The 24113-nt window shown below is 39.4% G+C and overlaps 1 protein-coding gene across 1 annotated transcript in view; it reads right to left on the reverse strand.

Moving 5' to 3' along the window:
- Nucleotides 1-24113, reverse strand: part of MCF2L2 (MCF.2 cell line derived transforming sequence-like 2) — a 239307-nt gene that overhangs the window by 200693 nt on the left and 14501 nt on the right. The window contains exon 2 of the mRNA XM_034999667.1: nt 5549-5632. Coding sequence (XP_034855558.1) covers nt 5549-5632 — 84 coding nt within the window. The remainder of the gene's footprint in view (nt 1-5548; nt 5633-24113) is intronic.

Consider the following 24113-nt stretch of genomic DNA (forward strand, 5'->3'; position numbering starts at 1 on the left):
TCAGTTTTTGCCCATTGAGAATGATATTTGCTGTAGGTTTTTCATAGATGGCTTTTATGATATTGAGGTATGTACCCTCTATCCCTATACTCTGAAGAGTTTTGATCAAGAAAGGATGCTGTACTTTGTCAAATGCTTTTTCTGCATCTATTGAGAGGATCATATGATTCTTCTTCTTTCTTTTGTTAATGTATTGTATCACGTTGATTGATTTGCGGATCTGAACCAACCTTGCAGCCCAGGGATAAATCCCATTGGTCATGGTGAATAATCCTTTTAATGTACTGTTGGATCCTATTGGCTAGTATTTTGGTGAGAATTTTTGCATCCATGTTCATCAAGGATATTGGTCTGTAATTCTCCTTTTTGATGGGGTCTTTGCCTGGTTTTGGGATCAAGGTAATGGTGGCCTCATAAAACAAGTTTGGAAGTTTTCCTTCCACTTCTATTTTTTGGAACAGTTTCAGAAGAATAGGTATTAATTCTTCTTGAAATGTTTGGTAGAATTCCCCTGGGAAGCCATCTGGCCCTGGGCTTTTGTTTGTCGGAAGATTTTTGATGACTGCTTCAACTTCCTTAGTGGTTATAGGTCTGTTCAGGTTTTCTATTTCTTCCTGGTTCAGTTTTGGTAGTTGATGCGTCTCTAGGAATGCATCCATTTCTTCCAGGTTATCTAATTGGCTGGCATAGAGTTGCTCATAATATGGTCTTATAATTGTTTGTATTTCTTTGGTGTTGGTTGTGATCTCTCCTCTTTCATTCATGATTTTGTTGATTTGGGTCATTTCTCTTTTCTTTTTGATAAGTCTGGCCAGGGGTTTATCAATCTTGTTAATTCTTTCAAAGAACCAGCTCCCAGTTTCATTGATCTGTTCTACTGTTCTTTTGGTTTCTATTTCATTGATTTCTGCTCTGATCTTTATTATTTCTCTTCTCCTGCTGGGTTTAGGCTTCATTTGCTGTTTTTTCTCTAGCTCCTTTAGGTGTAGGGTTAGGTTGTGTATTTGAAACCTTTCTTGTTTCTTGAGAAAGGCTTTATTGCTATATACTTTCCTCTTAGGACTGCCTTTGCTGTATCCCAAAGATTTTGAACGGTTGTGTTTTCATTTTCATTGGTTTCCAAGAATTTTTTTTAATTCTTCTTTAATTTCCTGGTTGACCGATTCATTCCTTAGTAGGATGCTCTTTAGCCTCCATGTATTTGAATTCTTTCTGACTTTCCTCATGTGATTGAGTTCTAGTTTCAAAGCATTGTGGTCTGAAAATATGCAGGGAATAATCCCAATCTTTTGGTACTGGTTGAGACCTGATTTGTGATCTAGGATGTGATCTATTCTGGAGAATGTTCCATGGGCACTAGAGAAGAATGTGTATTCTGTTGCTTTGGGATGGAATGTTCTGAATATGTCTATGAAGTCCATTTGGTCCAGTGTGTCATTTAAAGTCTTCATTTCCTTGTTGATCTTTTGCTTAGATGATCTGTCCATTTCAGTGAGGGGGATGTTAAAGTCCCCCACTATTATTGTATTGTTGTCAATGTGTTTCTTTGCTTTTGTTATTAAATGCCTTATATAATTGGCTGCTCCCATGTTAGGGGCATAGATATTTACAATTGTTAGATCTTCTTGTTGGATAGACCCTTTAAGTAGGATATAGTGTCCTTCCTCATCTCTTATTACAGTCTTTGATTTAAAATCTACTTTGTCTGATATAAGGATTGCCACCCCAGCTTTCTTTTGGTGTCCATTAGCATGGTAAATGGTTTTCCACCCCCTCACTTTCAATCTGGGGGTGTCTTTGGGTCTAAAATGAGTCTCTTGCAGACAGCATATCGATGGATCTTGTTTTTTAATCCAGTCTGTTAGCCTGTGTCTTTTGATTGGGGCGTTTAGCCCATTTACATTCAGGGTAACTATTGAAAGATAGGAATTTAGTGCCATTGTATTGCCTGTAAGGTGACTGTTACTGTATATTGTCTGTGTTCCTTTCTGGTCTATGTTACTTTTAGGCTCTCTCTTTGCTTAGAGGACCCCTTTCAATATTTCTTGTAGGGCTGGTTTTGTGTTTGCAAATTCCTTTAGTTTTTGTTTGTCCTGGAAGCTTTTTATCTCTCCTTCTATTTTCAAGACAGCCTAGCTGGATATAGTATTCTTGGCTGCATATTTTTCTCATTTAGTGCTCTGAATATATCATGCTGGCCCTCTCTGGCCTGCCAGGTCTCTGTGGATAGGTCTGTTGCCAATCTAATGTTTCTACCATTGTAGGTTACATATCTCTTGTCCCGAGTTGCTTTCAGGATTTCCTCTTTGTCTCTGAGACTCGTAAGTTTTACTATTAGATGTCGGGGTGTTTACCTATTTTTATTGATTTTGAGAGGGGTTCTCTGTGCCTCCTGGATTTTGATGCCTGTTTCGTTCCCCAAATTAGGGAAGTTCTCTGCTATAATTTGCTCCAATATACCTTCTGCCCCCTCTCTCTTTCTTCTTCTTCTGGGATCCCATTTATTCTAATGCTGTTTCATCTTACGGTATTGATTATCTCTCTAATTCTGCCCTCGTGATCCAGTAGTTGTTTATCTCTCTTTTCTCAGCTTCTTTATTTTCCATCATTTGGTCTTCTATATCACTGATTCTCTCTTCTGCCTCATTTATCCTAGCAGTTAGCGCCCCCATTTTTGATTGCACCTCATTAATAGCCTTTTTTATTTCGACTTGGTTAGATTTTAGTTCTTTTATTTCTCCAGAGAGGGTTTCTCTAATAACTTCCATGCTTTTTTCAAGCCCAGCTAGTATCTTTAAAATCATGATTCTGAACTCTAGGTCCGACATCGTACTAATGTCCATATTGAGTAGGTCCCTGGCAGTCGGTACTACCTCTTGTTCTTTTTGTTGAGGTGATTTTTTTCCATCTTGTCATTTTGTCCAGAGGAGAATAGATGAATGAGAGAACAAAATGCTAACAGGGTAACAATGTCCCCAGAAAGTATACTCTAAACAAATCAGAAAAGACCTGAAACCGGGGGGAAAGAAATGGAAGGAAAGAAAAAAGAAAAAGAAAAAGATAAAAACAAACAAAAACAGAACAAAACAAAAAAAAAACAGAATATGATCAAATATGATCAGGCTGGTGCATAAATCAGTGCCACACACTAGATTTTGGGTGTATTTTGGCCTGTTAGAAGAAAGTGCCTCCTAAAATTTTAAAGGAAGAAAAACTTATATATGTACAAAAATAAGGGTTGATACAATGAAGGGATGGAATATGACTGTAAAGATGAAAATTATAAAAAATTTTATAAAAGGAATTGATAAGAAGTTGTTTGAAAAAATAAAGAAGAGGATTAAAAAAAAGGAAAAAAAAGGGAGAGAATGTGATCAGGCAGGAGACTGGAACAAAGCCATACACTAGAGATTTAGGGTATATTTTGATCTGTTAGAAGAAACTGTATCTCAAAATTTTAAAGAGAGAACAACTTATATATATATGCCAAAAATAAGGGTAACTACTATGAAGGGATAGAATATGAGTCTAAAAATGAAAAATAAAAATATTTTTTAAAAAAGGGATTGATAAGATGTTGGTTGAAAAAGGGAAGAAGAAAAATTAAAAAAAAAAAAAGACAGTTAAAAAATAAAATTAACTTTGAAAGACTAAAGAATCATGGTAAAAAAGCTATGGATTCTATGTGCAGTATCCCCCTAGCGCTGGAGTTCTGCCGTTCTCATTGTTCGGTAAACTTGGTCTTGGCTGGCTGTTCTTGCGGATCTTCTGGGGGAGGGGCCTGTTGCTGTGGTTCCCAAATGTCTTTGTGGGAGGCGGAATTGCCCCACCCTTGCCGGGTGGCAGCTAAGTATCTGCTCGGGTTTGCTCTCTGGAGCTTTTGTTCCCTGCAAGCTTTCGGTACAGCTTTGGAGGAAGAGAGTGAAAATGGCGGCCTCCCAATCTCCGCCCCAGAGAAGCCGAGAACTCGGGGCCCTGCTCCTCAGTGAGCCCCCAGAGAAAAGCAGTCAATCACTCCCGTCTCCCCAGTGTCTGGCCGCACTCCGTGCTCACCCGGCCTGTGACCGAGCGTTTCTATCTCTGGCACCCAACTCGGTGTGGAGTCTCCAAACCCAACAGATCCCTGCTGTGTGCTCCTGCGCCGCTCCTTCCAGGGGAGGAAGGGGAGTCTCCCCAGATCTGCCGCTTGTTGGGTCCCTGCTGGAGGAGGGACTGTGCCATGGATCACAGTTTATGGCAACCCCGAGCTGAGAGCCTGCGCCTCAGCTCCGTCTCTGCAGCCGGCTTCCCCGCTCCAATACCTGGGAGCTCTGCCACACTCAAGCACCCCCAGTCTTTGTGACCCCGAGGGTCCTGAGACCACACTGTCCGGCGAGGGTTCCACCCCCCACTTAGCCACTGGAGCGACCTCCCTCAGTGGAGCAGACTTCTAAAAGTTCTGATTTTGTGCTCCGCGGCTCTATCACGTGCCAGAAGCAGTCGACGGAAGCCCCCTCCCCCGCCGTCTATCCTCCCAAATATCGCCTCGGATTCACTTCTCCACACGTCCTACCTTCCAGAAAGTGGTCACTTTTCTGTTCAGAGAGTTGTTGCTATTCTTTTCTTCGATCTCCTGTTGAGTTTGTAGGTGTTCAGAATGGTGTGATCCCTATCCAGCTGAATTCCTGGAACCATATGAAATCCAGGTCTCCTACTCCTCCGCCATCTTGCTCCGCCCCCCAGAAATGTGTCTCTTTTAATATCCCATGTTGTAGGGTTAAATTCATACAAACTTCATATTCTCTGTGATGGAACTAAGGTAGCTTTGTTGCTTTTTTCAGGTGTAAAAGATGAGGAGAGTAACTTGCCACCTTATTCCTCTGTGATGTGTGCTAAGGACAATTTCACACCATGCTTCTAAGACAGGTCTAACTGTAATTTAGGGTTTGGTATGTATCTCCAGTTTCAGTAATCAAAGTCATGTCAACATTCGCTAAGAAATAAGAAAGAAGAGTATTCTGGTAATGACAACTTCTCAGGGTTGTGCCTAGGCTCAGAAAATTTCTAGCCTTTTATGAACATTAGCCTCTCTTTATTCACAAATGCTCAATGGAAATCAATGCATTAAAATTAGGTCCATAAGAGCTAAGATTAAAAGACAAATCTCAAAGAGAAAAAATAACCTCACCAATGCTCATGAACCCTTAAAACCACTCTCTTAAGGTTAGATCTTGGGAAAAACCTCCATCAAGAATGTAGGAAGAACATCATGGTGGCAGTTGATATCAGTAGTTATTTCCTTTCCCTTCCTCAAAATCTTTTTAGCTCTGTTCTTAACAACAACCTCAAAGAAATGTACTCCCTTAAGGAAGATCAAATTGCATTCAACAGCAATAGGAATGACATCTATGAGATCTGACCCTCCTCCAGCTGTTCATTGTAACTCTGGGAGAGGCTGAAGGGATGTCTAAGACTTGGGTACACTGTTCATCCAGGTTCAAGAGGCTTGGCCCTTCCCAACAAGATCCCCCGCAACAAAATCTAAAATACAAATTAATTTGCCCCTTACCTGAGAGAATGGCAAACTGTCTGTGAAGTTGTTCAATTATGTCCACTGCCACCAAGGGCCTGATTTCCTGCTGCATAATTTCATCTGCACAAATGAAATACAAATTAGGTTAAATTTGTGTAAATCACAAAGAGAATTTAAAAGGAAGTGAGGGTGGGGGAAGAAAGGGAATAGGAAGGCATTTTCACACTCTCACTGCCTAAGATAGTATTATCCTCATTTAATTATATCCCAGAGAATCTAAAAAAAATGAAAAAGGCAGAGTCAAATAGTCTTGTATATTGATGCTAAATAGGTATCTGCCATTGATTCAGCCTGGAGTCAGGGTAATGGTATGATATTGTAACATTGACCAATAGGAAGGTTCTATTTGGAAGCTCCTCCCAGAACCTTCTCAGCTTTAGTGTGAAAGTTAAAGGAGATGATATATATGGGGATGTACACAGTAGGTGCTCGGTAAATACTAGTTATAGCCCTTTGTCTGGAAAGGCCTTTACCATATTTGTTTGCTAAAAGTTTTTTCTTTTTAAGATTTTATTTATTTATTTACTTATTTACTTATTTCTTTGAGAAAAGTGCTTGCACACGAGCAAGGGAAGGAACAGAGGGAAAGGGAGGGGAAAAAATCTCAAGCAGACTCTCACTGAGTGCAGAGCTGACCGGGGCTCAATCTCAGGACCCTAAGACCATGACCTGAGCCAAAACCAAGAGTGGGACGTTCAATGGACTGATCCACCAAGGCGCTCCCTGAAAGTCTTGTAAGAGCTGGGGCAAGTGCCAGTTTAAATGCTAAGACCCTTCTTAGGTGCCTGGGTGGCTCAGTTGGTTAAGCGTCTGCCTTCAGCTCAGGTCATGATCCCAGGGTTCTGGGATCAAGTCCCACATCGGGCTCCCTACCCCGCATCGGGCTCCCTGCTCCACAGGGAGCCTGCTTCTCCCTCTGCCTCTCCCTCTCTCTCTGTCTCTCATGAATAAAAAAATAAAATCTTAAAAACATACCTACATACATACATAAATATATACATACTAAGAGCCTTCTCAATGAATTCTACCACTTTCTCTGAAGGAAAGCAGGTAAACCCAGGCCAGAGCTCATTCCTTCATTCCTCCTTTCTCTTTCCACCCTGAATTCACTAAAAATTCACTAAACCCCTGTTCACTGTTAATTGTAGTGGGTACAATAATGATGCTGTAGTTATATTTGGCAAAAGGGAAGAGTCTTCTTAGTTTTATACACAAACTATTTAACAGTAAAATGATATTAAGTCTGAGATCTGCTTAAAAATACACAAGTGCTCCCTCCCCCTTGCCAAAAATGTATGGGGCAGGGGGAGGAGGGGATGAAATCAGATTGACAAATATGAATAATTATTAAAGCTGGTTGTTGGGTCCATGGGATTGCATTATATAATTCTTTTGCATATGTTTCAAATTTTTCATAATAAAATATAAATTATAAATGGAAACCAACATAGAGAATTTAAGCAGGAACAGGAGTTATATAACTGAAGAGTTTTTCAGAATATAATCTCCCAGTAGTCTGAGAAAACGGTACACTCAAAAATAGAGCTGGGTCACTATATTTTCATACCTGAGGGAGCATATTTAAGAGATAATGACCACAAAGAAAAACCAAGATCATAAGATGCAATTTATTGTTATTGTACCTCAATATTTGAGGTGTGCTTTAGACATTTTAAATAGGTAAGATCTGAAAATGGACAACAGAAGTGAGTTAAGCCAACCATCCCCCAACCCATCTCATTTTTTAAGTGAAGAAATGGAGACCCAGAGAGATTCTGACCTTGCCTGTGGTCATATAATTTAAGCATGGAGTCAGAGTCAGCCTGGGATCACCTGACTCTAAGGACAAACCTGGGCCTTCCATGATAGGAGTTCCCAGACCCTTGGTCTTCAGCAGCACTGTCCTCTACCACCCCTGAGAGGGTAACTAGTGTCTCTCATCATGGGAATGTGTGGGTTGCTCAGCCTTCCAACAGAGATCTTTCCCACTTGGGGTTACCAAATGAACAGGACTAAGATATATAATTTGTTTTTCAAGAATAGAAATGAGCTGGTTTGCCTTTGCTGAGAAAGTTTGGCCCCCTACCGGGAGTGAAAGGGTTGTCCTTGAAGATGTCCCAGCAAAGGAACCTCATGACCCTACCTGGCCAGCCACAACAAATCATGCGGGTTTCTTAGACTCAGTGCTGACCCAGAGCATGGAGGTAACCTCAGACACACCAAGCTTTTAGTGATGCCTGACATCTGAGGACCTGTTAGAAGAGGGGCATGCTCGGTTCAGCCCCAAACAGGCCACATTCATACTCTGACCAAAAGACACACAAAGACCAGCCCTATTGCTGGTAAGCCTTGCTATCCACTCCTCTCTAGATGGGGTAAGGAAGGGAGGGCAGGAGCTCTTTTGTCTAAAGGAGCCCCCTTCTGTGCAATGGGAAAGAACCCAGACAGCCCTGCATGGGAAGGGCCATTTCTGCCAACTCTTAGCTAGATACCAGAGCAAGGACACTCTGAGCCTCAGTGTCCTGTGTTGTGAAATGGCTTTTCCTTCTCCAGAAACAGTTGGGCATGACCACTGAGGACCCACCAAAGTGGTAATGCCTCCTGCGCTCTGCCTGGCCCCTTGGTTCTGTGTGGATGCTTCCTGCTCACTGCTTGCTACTTTTGATGTGCATGGATTAGGGAGAAACTTGTCTCTTTCAACCCACATAAGGCCAGGGGAAGTGATAATTCAATTTCAACACAATCTGTATCCTGGGCAAAGTTACAAATAGATCAGGGGAAAACTTGTCCCTTTTCTATCCCTGGTAAGTATACAGTGAGTGATTGTATGCTATCCCAGACCCAGAGTTCCAGAGATGCAAAAGGCCATCGAAGGGTACAACACAGCCTCCTCGGGGATGGAATAAACAGCCTTGCACATCCCATGGAAACTCAGCTTGGGAAGGCAGCAAGCAACGCCCCTGCATTGTCCACTGCCCAGTCTGAGAGAGCAGTGCAGGCTCTGGGGCAGGACCTTTCCCACTGACTGCAGCCATCCTCACAGCAGAGAGCAGGGAACTGCTCATAACAGCTATTTGCTGTCTGCCTGTTGCAACTGGTCAGGAATAAAGGGGCAGCAAAACCCGTGACTTCCACTCTGGCTGAAATTTCAGTCACATTGGGATTTAAAAGATTCAAGTATGGTCTGAAGAAAAAAAGAACCAAATTTCTAAGTAAGTAAGTAAATTAGGGAAACAAAGTTTAGTCTGGACCAACAAGGGAAGGCAGACCCTGCCACATTTCTACTTTACCAAGGGAGTCTGGTGAACAGGAAAAATAGAAGAGTCTGCTGCCTCGCTGGATTAGGAACGGGCCCAGGATCCCCTGTCCCAGCCTCTGTTAGTAACGCTAACAAGCACCAGCTGTGAGCCAGCCCTGATCACACACCTCACAGATTAACTCATTTAATGAGTTGGATAATGACAGTAAAGGAATGCACCCTTGCACTAAAATGAACCTCCTCTGGCCCATTCCGCCCTCTTACTCCCTCAAGTAGACCAGACTTGACTGCCAGGAAAACACATACAGACTGGAAGCTCAGAGAAATCAGTTGCCAGGCTGGTACGAAAAGCCACCTCATGGAGACATGCTATGTCACTTCTCTTTTTTATTGGCCAGGTCAGAAATAACACAAACCCATTTTTCCTTCTTTTACTGGGTCCTGTGCTATATATAGCAATCCTTGACCTGAACCATAAGACAGCACTGAAGTCTTATCTGTAAATTAACAGTGAATAAAAGGCAATAGAAAAGCAAGTGGAAGAATTTTTTTAAAGGAGAAATTTAGAATTTTAAAGCAAGAACACTGAAAAATTACCAACTTCCTATTAGTCAGATAATGCAATTAAAACAGCAATAGAATATCTCATTCAACCATAGAATAACTGAGATTCTAACATCCAATGCTGGGATTTTGTTGGAAAACCAGAACATGTACATAACCTTGGGGAGTGAAGCTGGTAGAGCCCTTTTAGAAAGTAGTTTCACAATATTTTATCCAGTGATTATTGTGTAGTTACATACCAAGCCCTTTATATGTAGCATCTCATTTAATCCTCAAGATAAAAGGGCAATATTGATCTAGATTTGCAGTAGCTCATCCAAGGTTGAACAGAGCCAGAATTTGAATCCATCTCATTCTGAACTCTAAAGCCCAGCATCCTAACCATTACAATACAGAGCTTCAATACACAGTCAGTAAAATCTTCATAATCCTTTGCCCATTCATCCTATATCTGGAAATTTATGCCAACAAAATAGTAAAATAAAAACCTTATACATAAAAAGGTAGACTGGAATATTATTTATAAGAGTGAAAAAATGAGGGGCGCCTGGGTGGCTAGTCGGTTAAGCATCTGCCTTCAACTCAGATCATGATCTCAGGGTCCTGGAATGGAGTCTGCATCGGGCTCTCTGCTCAGCAGGGAGTCTGCTTCTCCCTCTCCCTCTGTGCTCTCTCTCTCTCTCAAATAAATAAAATCTTTTTTTAAAGAAAGAGTGGAAAAATGAAAGCAATCATTATATAATTATGAAGACCATCTCCATAGACAAAGATTTAAGATATCATATTAAGGACATAAAAACCTCGTATGTGAGGTGGGATTGTAGAGAAGTTAAAAGAGAAAGAAGAAAGCATGGGGTGTATTTGTGCATATGTGTGCAGACATATGAGAAAAGAATACTTGAAATAGTTGTGTTAGAGTAATGGAATCATATTGTGGTTACCCCCTTTAGCTTACATAAAGTATGCTCTGGTAGCCTTTATTTCTCATGCTAATAAGACTTTATTATGAAGTATAATTTACATGCAGTACAATGCACAGATCTTAAGTGTACAGTTTGGTGAATTCTGATAAATATATACAATCATGTAACCATCAGACAGATCAAGATATGGAACACTTCCATTGCCCCAAAAGTTTCCTTGCGACCCTTGGTCCAGGCCCCACACTTTTGAGAGCTCCACATATCACAGCCCTCCCTCCCATAAATATATATGTTAAAGACCACACAGGCGGCTCTGTCACTTGTGACCCAGTGTTCAGGGCTGACAGGGCATACTGTAGCCCTATACATCTACTCTCTTAACACCACTGGAGCCCCAGGGAAGTACTTCGCCACATCTCTTGGTCTATATCCTCAAAAGAAAAGGCGACTGCATCCAATGCTCCGCTGGTTCGTGGGCGGTGCCACTGCGGATACCAGGGACAGACACTGCTTCTGAGCGCTGGGAGGACTGGAGCAGTGGAAGTGCTTAGGTAAGAGAAGAGACAAATTAATTATCACGTCAAATCTTTCCTTTCACATGGCATGAATGCTGCAGATTCCTATATAATGAAATCTCAGGCCCAGTACTACCAAGCATCAACCTTCTTTCTTCCTCCCTATTCACGATGCAAATATGTATCTTCAAAATGTGAATTCCTTGAACGCAATTACAATACTTTACTCTGATCACATTGACTTTAGATCACTGCTCTCAACAGTGAAAATTATGTGAAAATCTCAATTATAACAACAGTGCTTTTGCTGACATGAAAATCTTGCTGGCAAGAAAAAAATATATTTTATAGACTAATTAATGACTTACAGATTACAGATATCTTTATTAGGCACCCAAATTTCACTGGCCCATCAACACAACACTCAGACACATGCAATAATTCAATTTTGTCATCTTTGTTATTTTCTGATTTTTACTCATATAAAAACCACAGCTTTATACATACTTTAATTTTGGTAGGAGAGTATGTTTGTAAGGTAGGCAGGGAGATAAAACATGTTTTATTTAACTGTGGCATGCGGGCCTCTGTTTGTACTCTTGTCCCAGGTTCTGCAATGCCTGTTTAGAACTGCTTTGAGAACTGGTAAGATATTACTAAGCACAGCATTTCTGTTAATACTTATCCAAATCCCTTTTCTCCTTCTTCTTTCCTTTAGAGATAGAGCTGATACATTTTTTTGTTAATTTTTTTTTAAGATTTTATTTATTTGAGAGAGAGAGAATGAGAGACAGCATGAGCGGGGGAGGGCCAGAGGGAGCAGACTCCCCGCTGAGCAGGGAGCCCTATGTGGGACTCGATACCAGGATTCCAGGATCATGACCTGAGCCGAAGGCAGTCGCTTAACCAACTGAGCCACCCAGGCGCCCCTAAACTGATACATTTTTTAAAGCTCCTTAATTTCTGCTGGCATTTCACATTGTACCCTTGTATAAGACAAGCCCTGCAGAGGTGGACATTTCTAAGCAATGAGTTTCCTCAGCAACAATAGTTGGAGATGACATTCCCCCGTAGCCCTTCATAACTCCAGGACAAGTGAAACTGAGCTCTGCTGCCTAGGGTATTCTGAATAAAAAGCAATCAAGGCCCTGCAGGAAATTGAGAAAATCTGTGAAACTACTTAATCCCTCCTTCCCATAAGGCTCCCTGTTATAGTACTGAATTTCAAATGCCCCACCTGCATTTTAATCAACACCCTGCCCCCAGCAGGGCTTCTCAAATTATAATGGATATATAAATCACATGGGTTTTCAAATGCAGATTCTGATTTAGTAGGCCTAGGGCGGGGCATTTCTAACAAGCTCTCCTGATGCTGCTGATTCAACAGAGAAGCAAGCACAACAGAGAAGCAAGCACAACATTGATTCCGAAGCCTGACACTATTCTTGGTCCTTTCCTGTTGCTTATGAAAATGCAGCTCAGGAAAAAAAAAAAAAAAGTTTTTATTTGGGTTGTTCGCTGTCTGCTCTTATCATTCAGTAAAAATAATCATCTATGTGTGTTCAAAGTATTCTTAAAAAGGAGGCCTAGATGGTTTCCTTCTGTGCTGATTGCGAGGTCAACAAGCCAACCCTGGCTTAAAACCTGCTTACCTGCCCTTCCTGCACGCACACCTCCACCTCAAGCCTGCCCCACTGCTCAGGGTGGGCCCCTTCATGCCTATGCCCTCTCATTCTAGCCCCACTCTAGCCCTGGATTCAGTACAAGTTTATGGTCTGGAAGTAGTGCCTTGGGCAAAACAATATAATATGGTATAAGATGAGGAGATGAGAAGACCTGAGACGAGTAATAACTATTTAATGTAGCATTCTTCCAAAAGTTTCTACACTTTCTTTCTAAAGCTCCTAGAGAAAAAAATATCTTAATACAAAAGAATTAAAATAGTAGGATTTTAAGACATTTTAGCAATATGATGGATAAACAATTTTATTTTTGTTTAAGAAACAGTCCTGGAAGCGCTGGCAAACATTCCTTCTTTCCTCTCTCTCTCTCAATTGATTGATTAATTCATTCATTCATTCAGGTATGGAAACAGAATGAAAAGAACTGGACTTGCATCTGAGCTCTGCCACTAACCAGCCCCTCTATCTTCAGGGTCTCCCTCTGTAAAACGGGAATGAATAATAATTATTACTATTTCCTTGGAGGGCCACTGTGGGGATTAATACTACCATTTATTGAACACTTACTGCCTACTGGGCATTGTGAGACCTGCTTTACATATATTATCTAACTTAATTAATTAAAATAACATGTGAAAGCAGTTTGTGTATAAGAGTTTCAATAAAAGCTAATTAAATTGATCATTCAGTCCTTTGAGCTATGATCACAAGGATACTGCAATAGATTTCTCACAAACACCCGCCATGCATTGTTGGTTTGCACTGAAATTCTGCTCATAAACTCCCTTTAGTTGACCTTTCTCTTTCACTATGAGATAAGTCTGATAGAATTTGTTTTGAGTTCAGAAGGACTCAGGAACAAAACAGAGATTAGAATTAGGTCAAAATATAAATAAACATATAGTATATGATAAAAGTGGCATTTCACATGGGGCCAGGGGGTATTATTCAACAAGAAGTGTTGGGTCAATCTTCTGGTCACAAAAAGACATCAAGTACAGTGATTAAGAGCATCACCTCTGGTGCCACAATGCCTAGGTTCAAATCTTGGCTCTGCCACTTACAGCAGACTAATCTCAAGCAAGTTGCTTGACGTCCCTGTGCCTTAATTTCTTGATACGAAAGTGGGGGAAATTATAACACATCCACCTGATCTAATCGTTGTAAGAATTGAGTTTATAATATAGCTGGAGAACTTAAGAAAAATTCCTGGTATATGGCAGATGCTATGTAAGGTTATTTTATTATTGTCAAAATGTTTAAGTATATCCATATTTTCACTTCTTGTCAAAAGAATAAACTCCAGCCAGATTAAATAATGAAACCATAAAAATACTAGAAGAAAATGTAGGAGAATATTTTTATAATACTGGAATCAGAACAGCCTTTCAAAGTATGGCAGAAATACCAGTAAGAAAAGACTGATAAAGTTAATTTAAAAACCACTTTGGCAGGGCAAACATACCTTGAACAAACTAAAAAATTAGTAACAAATTGGAAAATGTACAGCACATGTAGTTGATAAAGGGCTTATTTTCCTAAAATATAAAGAGCAGGCTGGACAGTGCCCTCTCCCAAAAGATAAAACCATGTCCTAATCCTAGTACCTGTGAACACTGCCTTATGTGAAAAAAAGGGTCCTTGCAGAAATGACTAAGTTAAAGCTCTTGAGAGGAAGAGCCTATTTTGAATTATCTGGGTGGGCCCAGAATGCAATAATATGTATTTTTATAAGAGAGGAAAATAGGGGCACCTGGGTGGCTCAGTCGGTTGAGCATCCAGCTCTTGATTTTGGCTCAGGTCATGATCTCAGGGTCGTGGGATAGAGCCTCACAGGGCTCTGCACTCAGCGGGGAGTCTGTTGGAGATTCTCTCTCTGCCCCGACCCCCCCCAAAATAAATTTTAAAAAAGAGAAAGGATAACAGGAGAAGACCATGTGAAGATGGAGGCTGAGACTGGAATGCTGCAGTCAGAAGCCAACACAGGCCTGGAACCACCAGAGCCTGAAAGAGCCGAGAAAATAAATTTCCCCTATAGCCTCTAGAGACCTGCACCTTGATTTTGGACTTCTGGCCTCTAGATCTATGAGAAAATAAATTTCTGCTGTACTAGGCCATCAAGTCTGTGGTCATTTGTTACAGCAACCACATGAAATAAACACAAACTAAGAACAATTAATGGAATAAACACAGCCAATGAATGAATGTAAGATTGCAGTAATATCAGAAAGGAACATTTAGACACTCCCAAAACCTAAGTTAAGATACTCAAATTTTCATTGTTCCCTTGAGTCACAGACAGAATAAAATGACTGACAGCTAAAGCATGTAGGCAAACATTTTATAGCCTTTTATAGTGCAGGAAGGAAGAAAAGCAACAAAGTGTACGTAATGCTGTGAGTTTAGAATTCAGAAATTCTTCATAATCTTTCAAATTACTTCCTCTCCTCACTACTAACAAAACTGTAAAGCCCTTATGATTCAACTTTAATAAAATTAGGGCAATAATTTACACTTGAATTCAAGCCCTTTGTAGGATTTGTGTGCATGCACAGGCGAGTGCCTATGTGTTTTAAGAATGGAAAGCAAAATCTGATTAATAAGTTGGTCTCTCTTAAATAGCAAATATATAGTATCCCTTGCCTTTGATAAGACAGTATATGTATTATATCCTATATAAGTATATGATACATACTATAAACATGAATTCAGAAAGGATACTGTAATGATGATAAAGCACACTTCTCTATTCAGTAATTCCTCTCTATTGAAGAAATAGGTTCCAAATATAAGTAAAGAGGAATAAAGAGAGACAAAGACAGTTGTTTAATCACTTTTTCGAGTCTGCGATCCAAGGGGAATGAACATATTATAAACATTTTCTTTTTTTTTTCAAGATTTTATTTATTTATTTATTTGACAGAGACACAGTGAGAGAGGAAACACAAGCAGGGAGAGTGAGAGAGGGAGAAGCAGGCTTCCCACTGAGCAGGGAGCCCGACGGGGGGTTCAATCCCAGGGCCCCAGGATCATGATCCGAGCCTGAAGGCAGACGCTTAATGACTGAGCCACCCAGGCACCCCTATAAACATTTTCAAGGCAAAAAAAAAAAAGGGGGGGGGTGGATGGGGTAATATCAAAAAGCCCATCCATAAAAGAAGCAGTCTTAGAAATAAGTAGTTGCTTCAGCTCTTAGAGCATGTGTCCTACTGGCTTCCAAATACATGTAAGGCATACTTAGAAATGCTGTTCCTTCTCACTCAGCCCACTGAAGGGAAGTGTTTCTCTTTCTTCCACTCTTAAACCACCAGTGTGTTATTAGTTCATATGTTTAAAAATGAAGTCTTAGCATTACAGATTTAACACTTTTTTCAGACTTAACATTTTTCTTCAGAAACATGAGTTTCATTATCTGAATTCTTATTTTCATTTTACAAAAGCAATATATGTTGGTTATTTTTAAAAATAAAAAATACCACGAAAACAAGAAAAATACAATTCCTAATCACTCCTTCACCCCAAATGAAATAGTTCTCTCATTGGTGTACAATGGTCAATACACATATATTTATGTATAGACATATATGCTCTTAAAATGGATTCACACTTACACATTCCATCCTACAACCTGATTTTTTTCAGACTATTTGGTCATCTCTTTTTAACATGAATTTTTCAATAAATGACCATCTACAATATTGTTAATAGCTGATTAATGTTTTTTTTTTAAAGATTTTATTTATTGGACAGAAAGAGAGACAGTGAGAGAGGGAACACAAGCAGGAGGAGTGGGAGAGGGAGAAGCAGGATTCCCGCTGAGCAGGGAGCTCAATGCAGGGCTCAATGAGGGGCTCGATGAGGGGCTCGACCCCAGGACCCTGGGATCATGACCTGAGCCGAAAGCAGACACGTAACCGCTGAGCCAACCAGGCACCCCTGATTAATGCTTTTTAAAAAGCCCTTTTAAACTCCTCAGTAAACTTGAAACAGTATTGCAAGTAAATTCTTTTAATATAAAATTTGTTAGTTAAATCATTATTCCACTGAGAATAGGGATGAATAACAAAACATTATTTACAAAACACACATAAAAGAAAGTCATCGTTGCTCTCACAGTACCTTGTTTTGCCATATATTCTAGCCTGGTGCAACTTCCCAGGAAGTGGTGGTAAGCCCTCATCTCTGCCTCTGTGATCCGCCCCAAGGTGTAAGGTAAGTATCTGGGGTCTTGCTGCCCACACTTCTTACACCAGGAGTCCATTGGATCCCAGGAAATGGTGCCACCTTGCTCTCTCTTCATCCCTCTCAGCACTGCACTCGCATAAATGTGTTTAATCCTTTCTCCTGACTAATCTCACTTAAGTTCATTCAAGGTCATTTCACTGCTGAGAGTTTATCCTTTGGATTGGTGAGTGCTCACAGAATTACAGGCCCAATTGTTACTGGACTTTCTCATTTGGAAACAAAGGGAAACAGGGCGGGGGGGGGGGGGATGAAGGTGTGGGGTAGAGAGGGAAATCCTAGAGTCGATGAGAATCAGAATTTTTTTTCTTTTTTAGAGGAATCACAACATGAAACATACATCATGCCAGTGGATATTTAAAATAAAATAATAGAAAGGGATAAATTTTTTAAAGGACGCTCTTAAGAAAATTTATTCCAGGCCACAATCCTCCCCTCCCTCTCTTCCAATCTCTCTAGGCTGCAGAGGAATAAAATCCAGAGACTTAACAGTGCAGCCAATAGAAGTCACTAGGCGGACAACATGGGTTGGCACAGCAAAAGGTCAATGTTCAAGTCCTGAAGGAATGTAGAGTGTTTCCTGAACTACTTCTAAAGACCAGGTGCAAGTACAATATCATGATTCTAAAATGAAGGATGTTCTTTGCCTGTCATCTGACAGAGACCTCCCGCCATTACTACCATTTGGGGAAAAGTGAGCTCACCTTTCAGAACAGTGATGTGCAGAGTATGGCATACTCAGAGAGAGGCTGATTTTTCATAATGCATTTTATCTTGGTTCTTCATGCTTAATGTTTTTGTTTCGTAATGTCATGCCCCAAGATTTAAAGAAAGGGCACAATATGAAATACCTAACAAGTAATAAATGTATATAAACCTCTAATTTTTATTTGTATGATTCAAGCTGAAATTTGAGTAAAGCTTGCAACAGTCAAGGAGAAACTGGAAACCCTTTTTTACAAAAAATAAATAAATGTTTGGGGCTCCTGAGTGGCTCAGTTGGTTAAGCGACTGCCTTCGGCTCAGGTCATGATCCCGGAGTCCTGGGACTGAGTCCCACATCGGGCTCCCCCTTCTCTGTGGGGAGCCTGCTTCTCCCTCTGCCTCTGCCTGCCACTCCCTCTGCTTGTGCTCACTCTCTCTCTCCCTGTGTCAAATAAATAAATAAAATCTTTAAAAAAAATAAAATAAATAAATGTTTATTTTTAAACAGAAGGTAAAATTCACATATATTAAAATACTCAAATCTGAAGTGTATATTTTAATGAGTTTTGACAAATGGATACATCCACGTAACCCATACTCCTTCCAAGATATAGAATGTTTCTATCTATAGAAAGTAACTTCATGCCCCTTCCCAGTCAACCCTTGTTCCTAACCCCCATGCAACCACTGAAGTGACTTTTCTTTTTTTTCCTTTAAAGATTTTATTTATTTGAGAGAGAGAGAGTACAAGCAGGGGAAGGGACAGAGGGAGAAGAAGGCTCCCCACTGAACAGGGAGCCTGATGCGGGACTCAATCTCAGGACCCTGGGATCATGACCCGAGCCCAAAGGCAGACGCTTAACCAACTGAGCCACCCAGGTGCCCTGAAGTGCTTTTTCAATAGAGACTAGTTTTGCCTTTTTAAAAACTTCATCTACAACACCAGGAAACAACAAACGTTGGAGTGGATGTGGAGAAAGGGGAACCCTCTTACACTGTTGGTGGGAATGCAAGCTGGTACAGCCTCTCTGAAAAACGGTATGGAGGTTCATCAAGAAGTTAAAAATAGAGCTACCCTATGACCCAGCAATTGCACAACTAGGTATTTACCCCAAAGACAAATGCAGTGATCTGAAGGGGTACGTGCACCCCAATGTTTATAGCAGCAGTGTCGACAATAGCCAAATTGTGGAAAGAGCCAAGATGTCCATTGACAGACAAATGGATAAAGAAGATGTTCATATATACAATGGAATATTACTCAGCCATCAGAAAGGATGAATACTTACCATTTACATCAACATGGATGGAATTGGAGGGTATTATGCCGAGCGAATAAGTCAGTCAGAGAAAGACAATTATCATATAGTTTCACTCATATGCAGAACATAAGAAACAGGGTAGAGGACCATAGGAGAAGGGAGGGAAAACAGAATGGGAAGTCATTCTGAGAGGGAGAAAAACCATTAGAGACTCTTAACCATAGGAAACAAACTGAGGGTTGCTGGAGGGGATGTGGGTGGAGGATAGGGTAACTAGATGATGGGCATTAAGGAGGGCACGTGATGCAATGAGCACTGGGTGTTATACAAAACTGATAAATTATTGAACACTACATCTGAAACTAATGATGTAGTATAAGTTGGCTAATTGAATTTAAATTTTAAAAAACTTCACATAATACAATATGTACTCTTGTGTCTAGCTTCTTTCTCTTACGATGATGCTTTTCAGATTCGTCTATGTTGTATCAGAAGTTCATTTATTTTTATTGCTGAGTTGTATCCCATCATATGGACGGTCACTGTTTGTCCATTCTCCTGCTGATAGACATTCAGGTTTCTTTTTCAGTTTGGGCTGTTACGAATAAAGTTGCTATGAACATTCATGTAAAGGTCTCTGTATGGACACATGTTTGCATTTCTCTTGGATAAATACCTACTAATGGTATTGCTCAAAGAAAAGGTGTATATTTAATTTATAAGAAACTGCCAAACGTTTTCCCGAATTGGTTATACCAGAAATTCTTTTAAGATTAGAGGCTGCTCTGTCCGCAGAGCCAATTCTTTATTAGTGTTAACTGCATGAGAAGTACTTTAAGAAAATACCTAAGAATTAACAGGAAAAAATTTAATATAATTTGAGATGCTAAAACTTATATGAACTTAGCATATAATTTGAGATGCTAAAACCTAAGAATTAACAGGAAAAAATTTAATATAATTTGAGATGCTCTTTTTTTCTCTACCATTAGGTATTACGAACATGCTACCTCCAATTAAACACCAAGTCTGAAAGTCCTAATACAGGGCAGCAAACAAGGCAATTTTTAAACAACAGTTTGTGATATATAGCCAAATTTCCCTCCAAAACAGTTGTGCCACTTTACATTTCCACCAGCAATATGGAAAGTGCCTGATTCCCCACATGGAGGTTCTTTTTCCTACTAAACATTAACTTCTTTACCCATTCATTTAGACATGAATAGCCATGAATGCTTGGCTGGCATCACAACACCTACGAACATAAGAGCAATCTTTGTTAACCACGTAAATCCACAATAGCAGTGTGCATGTAATTGCACATACCCAGCAATGACCATAATTATATTTTTGCAGCTTACAGAACTCTAGGGAGAGGGAGGGCAGACAGTAAAAACTTGGAAATTTTCTTTATAACATTTGAATCTCTATTACTTGAACAAACTGTACAGCCCTTACAAATCCTATATTCCATGCACTGACCTTTACCATTTGACCAAGATCAAATATCCAATGAAGGAATATATTTTCTTTATGTTGTACAACAGATTCTGAAATAACTGGGCATTAGGTAACTCTCCTTAGAAAAGAGCTGATTATTTCAGTAGTAATGGCAATGGAAGATGAATGTTTTCATTCATTCATTTCATTCTGCCTCCCTGCAAGAAACTACTATTATAGGTAGAAAAGAAAAGAAAAAAAAAGCTTTTTTAGCACTTCTAGATTTGCACCTCTTTAAAATAAAATTGTGCATGTTTTGTATCTGAGCAGCTGAAGCCATCCACTTGCCCCTATCTATCAAGGCAAAATGAAGAATGAGAAGTCACCTACAAGCTCCAGAAGGATCTGAGTTATCCACACCATGAGAGCATCAGGGTTGTTCTTTCACCAGAAATAAGACCAAAGTAATATTAAAGGGAGAGATATATTTCTCCTTCTATGAACTAGACTTTGTTTTCTTTTTTTTAAAAAAGTCAACATTCAAATGTCCTGGTGTATTTGCTGAGATTAAACTGACTTTCTCCCAGAGTTGGCCTGGGGGACAAAGGGAATAACAGGACTCTTGAGGGTGGAGTTCTCAGGGACACCACATTCCATCAATTGACCAAGGTGCTGCAAGGACTGCAGGCCATCTCATCCTCCTGATCTTCCCCTTTTGTAGAGGCGCAGGGACACCTCGCTCCCTCTCAGTCAGGGAGAGGGAGCCTGCCACATCCAGTTACATACATGTGGAGGAATCCCTAGAGAAAGCATGCTGAACAGATACATGGTTCCCACTGGAGAGTGGGACCAAAGTTACAGGGGACAAGGAGACTCTGACTTCTAACTTCCCACTGTTCTCTACTATTTACAATTTATATGAAAAGCATAGATTACTTTCATGAGTAAACCTAAAATATACTAACAAAGATTTTATATATTAAAATATACTAACAAATTATTTTATCTGGGTTACTCCATATACCTAGCTTTCCAACATGTTCCTTGATACTATTTTTAGAGCACTGCCTTTATAAGCCTTTATAAATTTTACTGACCACTATGGCAAAATGTTGATGGTTGTTGGAGCTGGGTGATGAGTAAGGTTTGAAAGACTAGTCTATTTTGGTGATGTCTTAATTAATTAATTTATTTATTTTATTTTATTTTATTTTTAGATAGAGAAAGAGAGTGTGAGAGTGAGTGGGGTGGGGAGCAGGGAGAGGGAGAGACAGAATCTTAAGCAGGCTCCACTCTCCGCTCAACCTCATGACGCTGAGATCATGACCTGAGCTGAAATCAAGAGTCTGATGCCTAACCTAACCAACTAAGCCACCCAGGTGCCCCTTTTGTGATGTCTTAAAAGTTTTGTAATTAAGGGGCGCCTGGGTGGCTCAGTTGGTTGGTTAAGTGTCTGACTCTTGGTTTCAGCTCCGGTCATGATCTCAGAGTTGTGGATCCGAGCCCCGAGCTGGGCTCCATGCTCAGGGCAGAGTCTGCTTGTCCCTCTCATTCCCTCTCTGCCCCTCCTCCCCACTAAGATAATAAATAAATCTTTTTAAAAAAAATGATTGATAGAAAAAGGGTATTTCTCCTAGAAGATATTTAAAGATTATTATGTAGCAATAATAATCTAAACTATGTGGAACTGATACAAAAATAAACAGAAGAATGAACAGGAAGACCCAGAAACAGACTATAAATTCTAAAATAACTTTTTATGTAGAGGAGGAGTTACAAATTAACAAAGGAATATTTAATAAATGCTACTGAAAAAATTTAGTTTCACCTCCTATCAGAAACACACTTAGAGATTTAAGAACAAAAGTAAAAGTAAATAAAACCATTAAAAAATATTAAAATAAAACATGATTATTTACTTATCTTTATTTGAGGCAGGATATAAAAGCAATAGAAAAAATCATAAAATAAAAGATTTATAGATATGACTACATAAAACCTTAAACCCATTATATGTTAAAAGTCAGCAAAAACAAAATTATAAAATAAAAGCAAAATGGAAAATAAAAAATGCCTGCTACAAACTTAACCAAGCCTTAATATATTTAACACTGAAAAAAACCTACACAAAAACCCCCAAAAACACACAGACAAGTCACAGAACAAAAATTCAAACAGCAAATAATAAATTTAGTAAAAATTATTCTAGTTCACTCGTAATTTTTAAAATTCTGTTAAAATGAATACCATGCCACTTTTATCTATCAAACAAGCAAATACTCAAATAAAATCACCAAAAGGGGCTAACAACATTGCAGCTATTGTGCCATGCACTTAACAGGCATTACTTCAAAATCCTATAAGACAAGTTCTCTCATTACCCCATTTGCCGTATGAGGAAACAGATGAACACAAATGCTGATAAAGGGATCTGGTAAAATCAAGAATCCCCACACTCTGTTGATGTGTCACTAAAGTGATATAAATTTCCCAGAAGGTAACCTGACCAAAATGTATTTTAAAAGTTAATATTCATACTCTTTGATCCAATAATTACATTTCCTAGAAATTTATCTTCAAAAGATAGGGATGCCTGGGTGGCTCAGTCGGTTAAGCGTCTGCCTTCGACTCAGGTCAAGATCATGGGGTCCTGGGATCGAGTCCTGCATCGGGGCTCCTTGCTCAGTGAGGAGCCTGCTTCTCCCTCTCCCTCTGACCCTCCCCCTTGTTCATGCTCTCTCTTTCTCTCAAATAAATAAATAAAATCTTAAAAAAAAAAAAATCTGGAATGTGTGAGATGTGTGCAAAGATTTCTGAACAAAGATGCTCCTCGAATTTTTGAAAAAATAACACTGACAAACTGGAAACAACCTATCCAACCAACCCTAGGGTAATATTTAAACAAATTATAGTATAACCATATAGTGAAAAATTACAACTCTATTAAAATATCATTTATGGAAATGTTTTATAATAAGGAACTGCTTATTATATAATTTAGTTTACAGCATAGTGTTAAAAAGCAGAACAGAATTCATATCATTACATATATAACATGTATGATATAAAGAGAGATCATATCATTTTAACTATGTGAAAATGCCAAAGGAAAAAAACCAGAAGAACATACACTCAAAGGATAACTGTGATTGTAACTAGGATATGGAACTGTGGACTTTCTTCTTTGTACTTGTCTTTTCCAAATATTATGCAATGAGCATATACTTTTTTCCTCTATTTTTCTGTTTGTATTTTCTGTTTTGTTATAAAAAACAGCATAAATGTTTTTTAAAATTTGTTCTTAAACTGATATACAGTATAATTCACTCTTCTTGGCATACAGTTCTGAGTTTCGACAAATGCATGGCGTCATTTAACTGTTACCACAATCAGGAAGGGAATAGTTCCAACACCCTCTTGTAGTCACACTACCTCCTCGCCTACCTAACCCTGGGCAACCACTCCAATCTAATAGTTTTACCTTTTCCAAATGTCATATAATATGGCATTTAGAAGTACCTTTTGAGTCTGGCGTCTTTCCTTAGAATAATTACAGATTTATTCATGTTGTTGTGTGTATCAATAATTTCTTTTTTTTAATTGTTGAATATTCCAGTGTACAGATGTGTCACAAATTGTTTACCCATTCCCCTGATGAGAGACTCTGGCTTGCCTCCAGTTTTTAGTGATTAAAAATCAAGCTGCTATAAGCATTTACATACAGATTCTTGTTTTCTAAGTGGCCATAACACTTTACACTCCCACCAACATACTGTGTGGGAGATCCAGACCCTTCTCATCCTCACGTGACTTGGTATTGCCATTTTTTAACCACTGTAATAGGTCTGTGACTTCCCTGATGACTACTGACGTTGAGCATATTTTCACATGCTTATTTTCATCTGTGTATCTTCTCTGGGAAAGTATCCATTCAATTTTTTCATCCATT

Source organism: Mirounga leonina, unplaced genomic scaffold (genome assembly GCF_011800145.1).
Source record: "Mirounga leonina isolate KUSES-001 unplaced genomic scaffold, KU_Mleo_1.0 Mir_115, whole genome shotgun sequence".
In the NCBI taxonomy this organism is placed as follows: Eukaryota; Metazoa; Chordata; class Mammalia; order Carnivora; family Phocidae; genus Mirounga; species Mirounga leonina.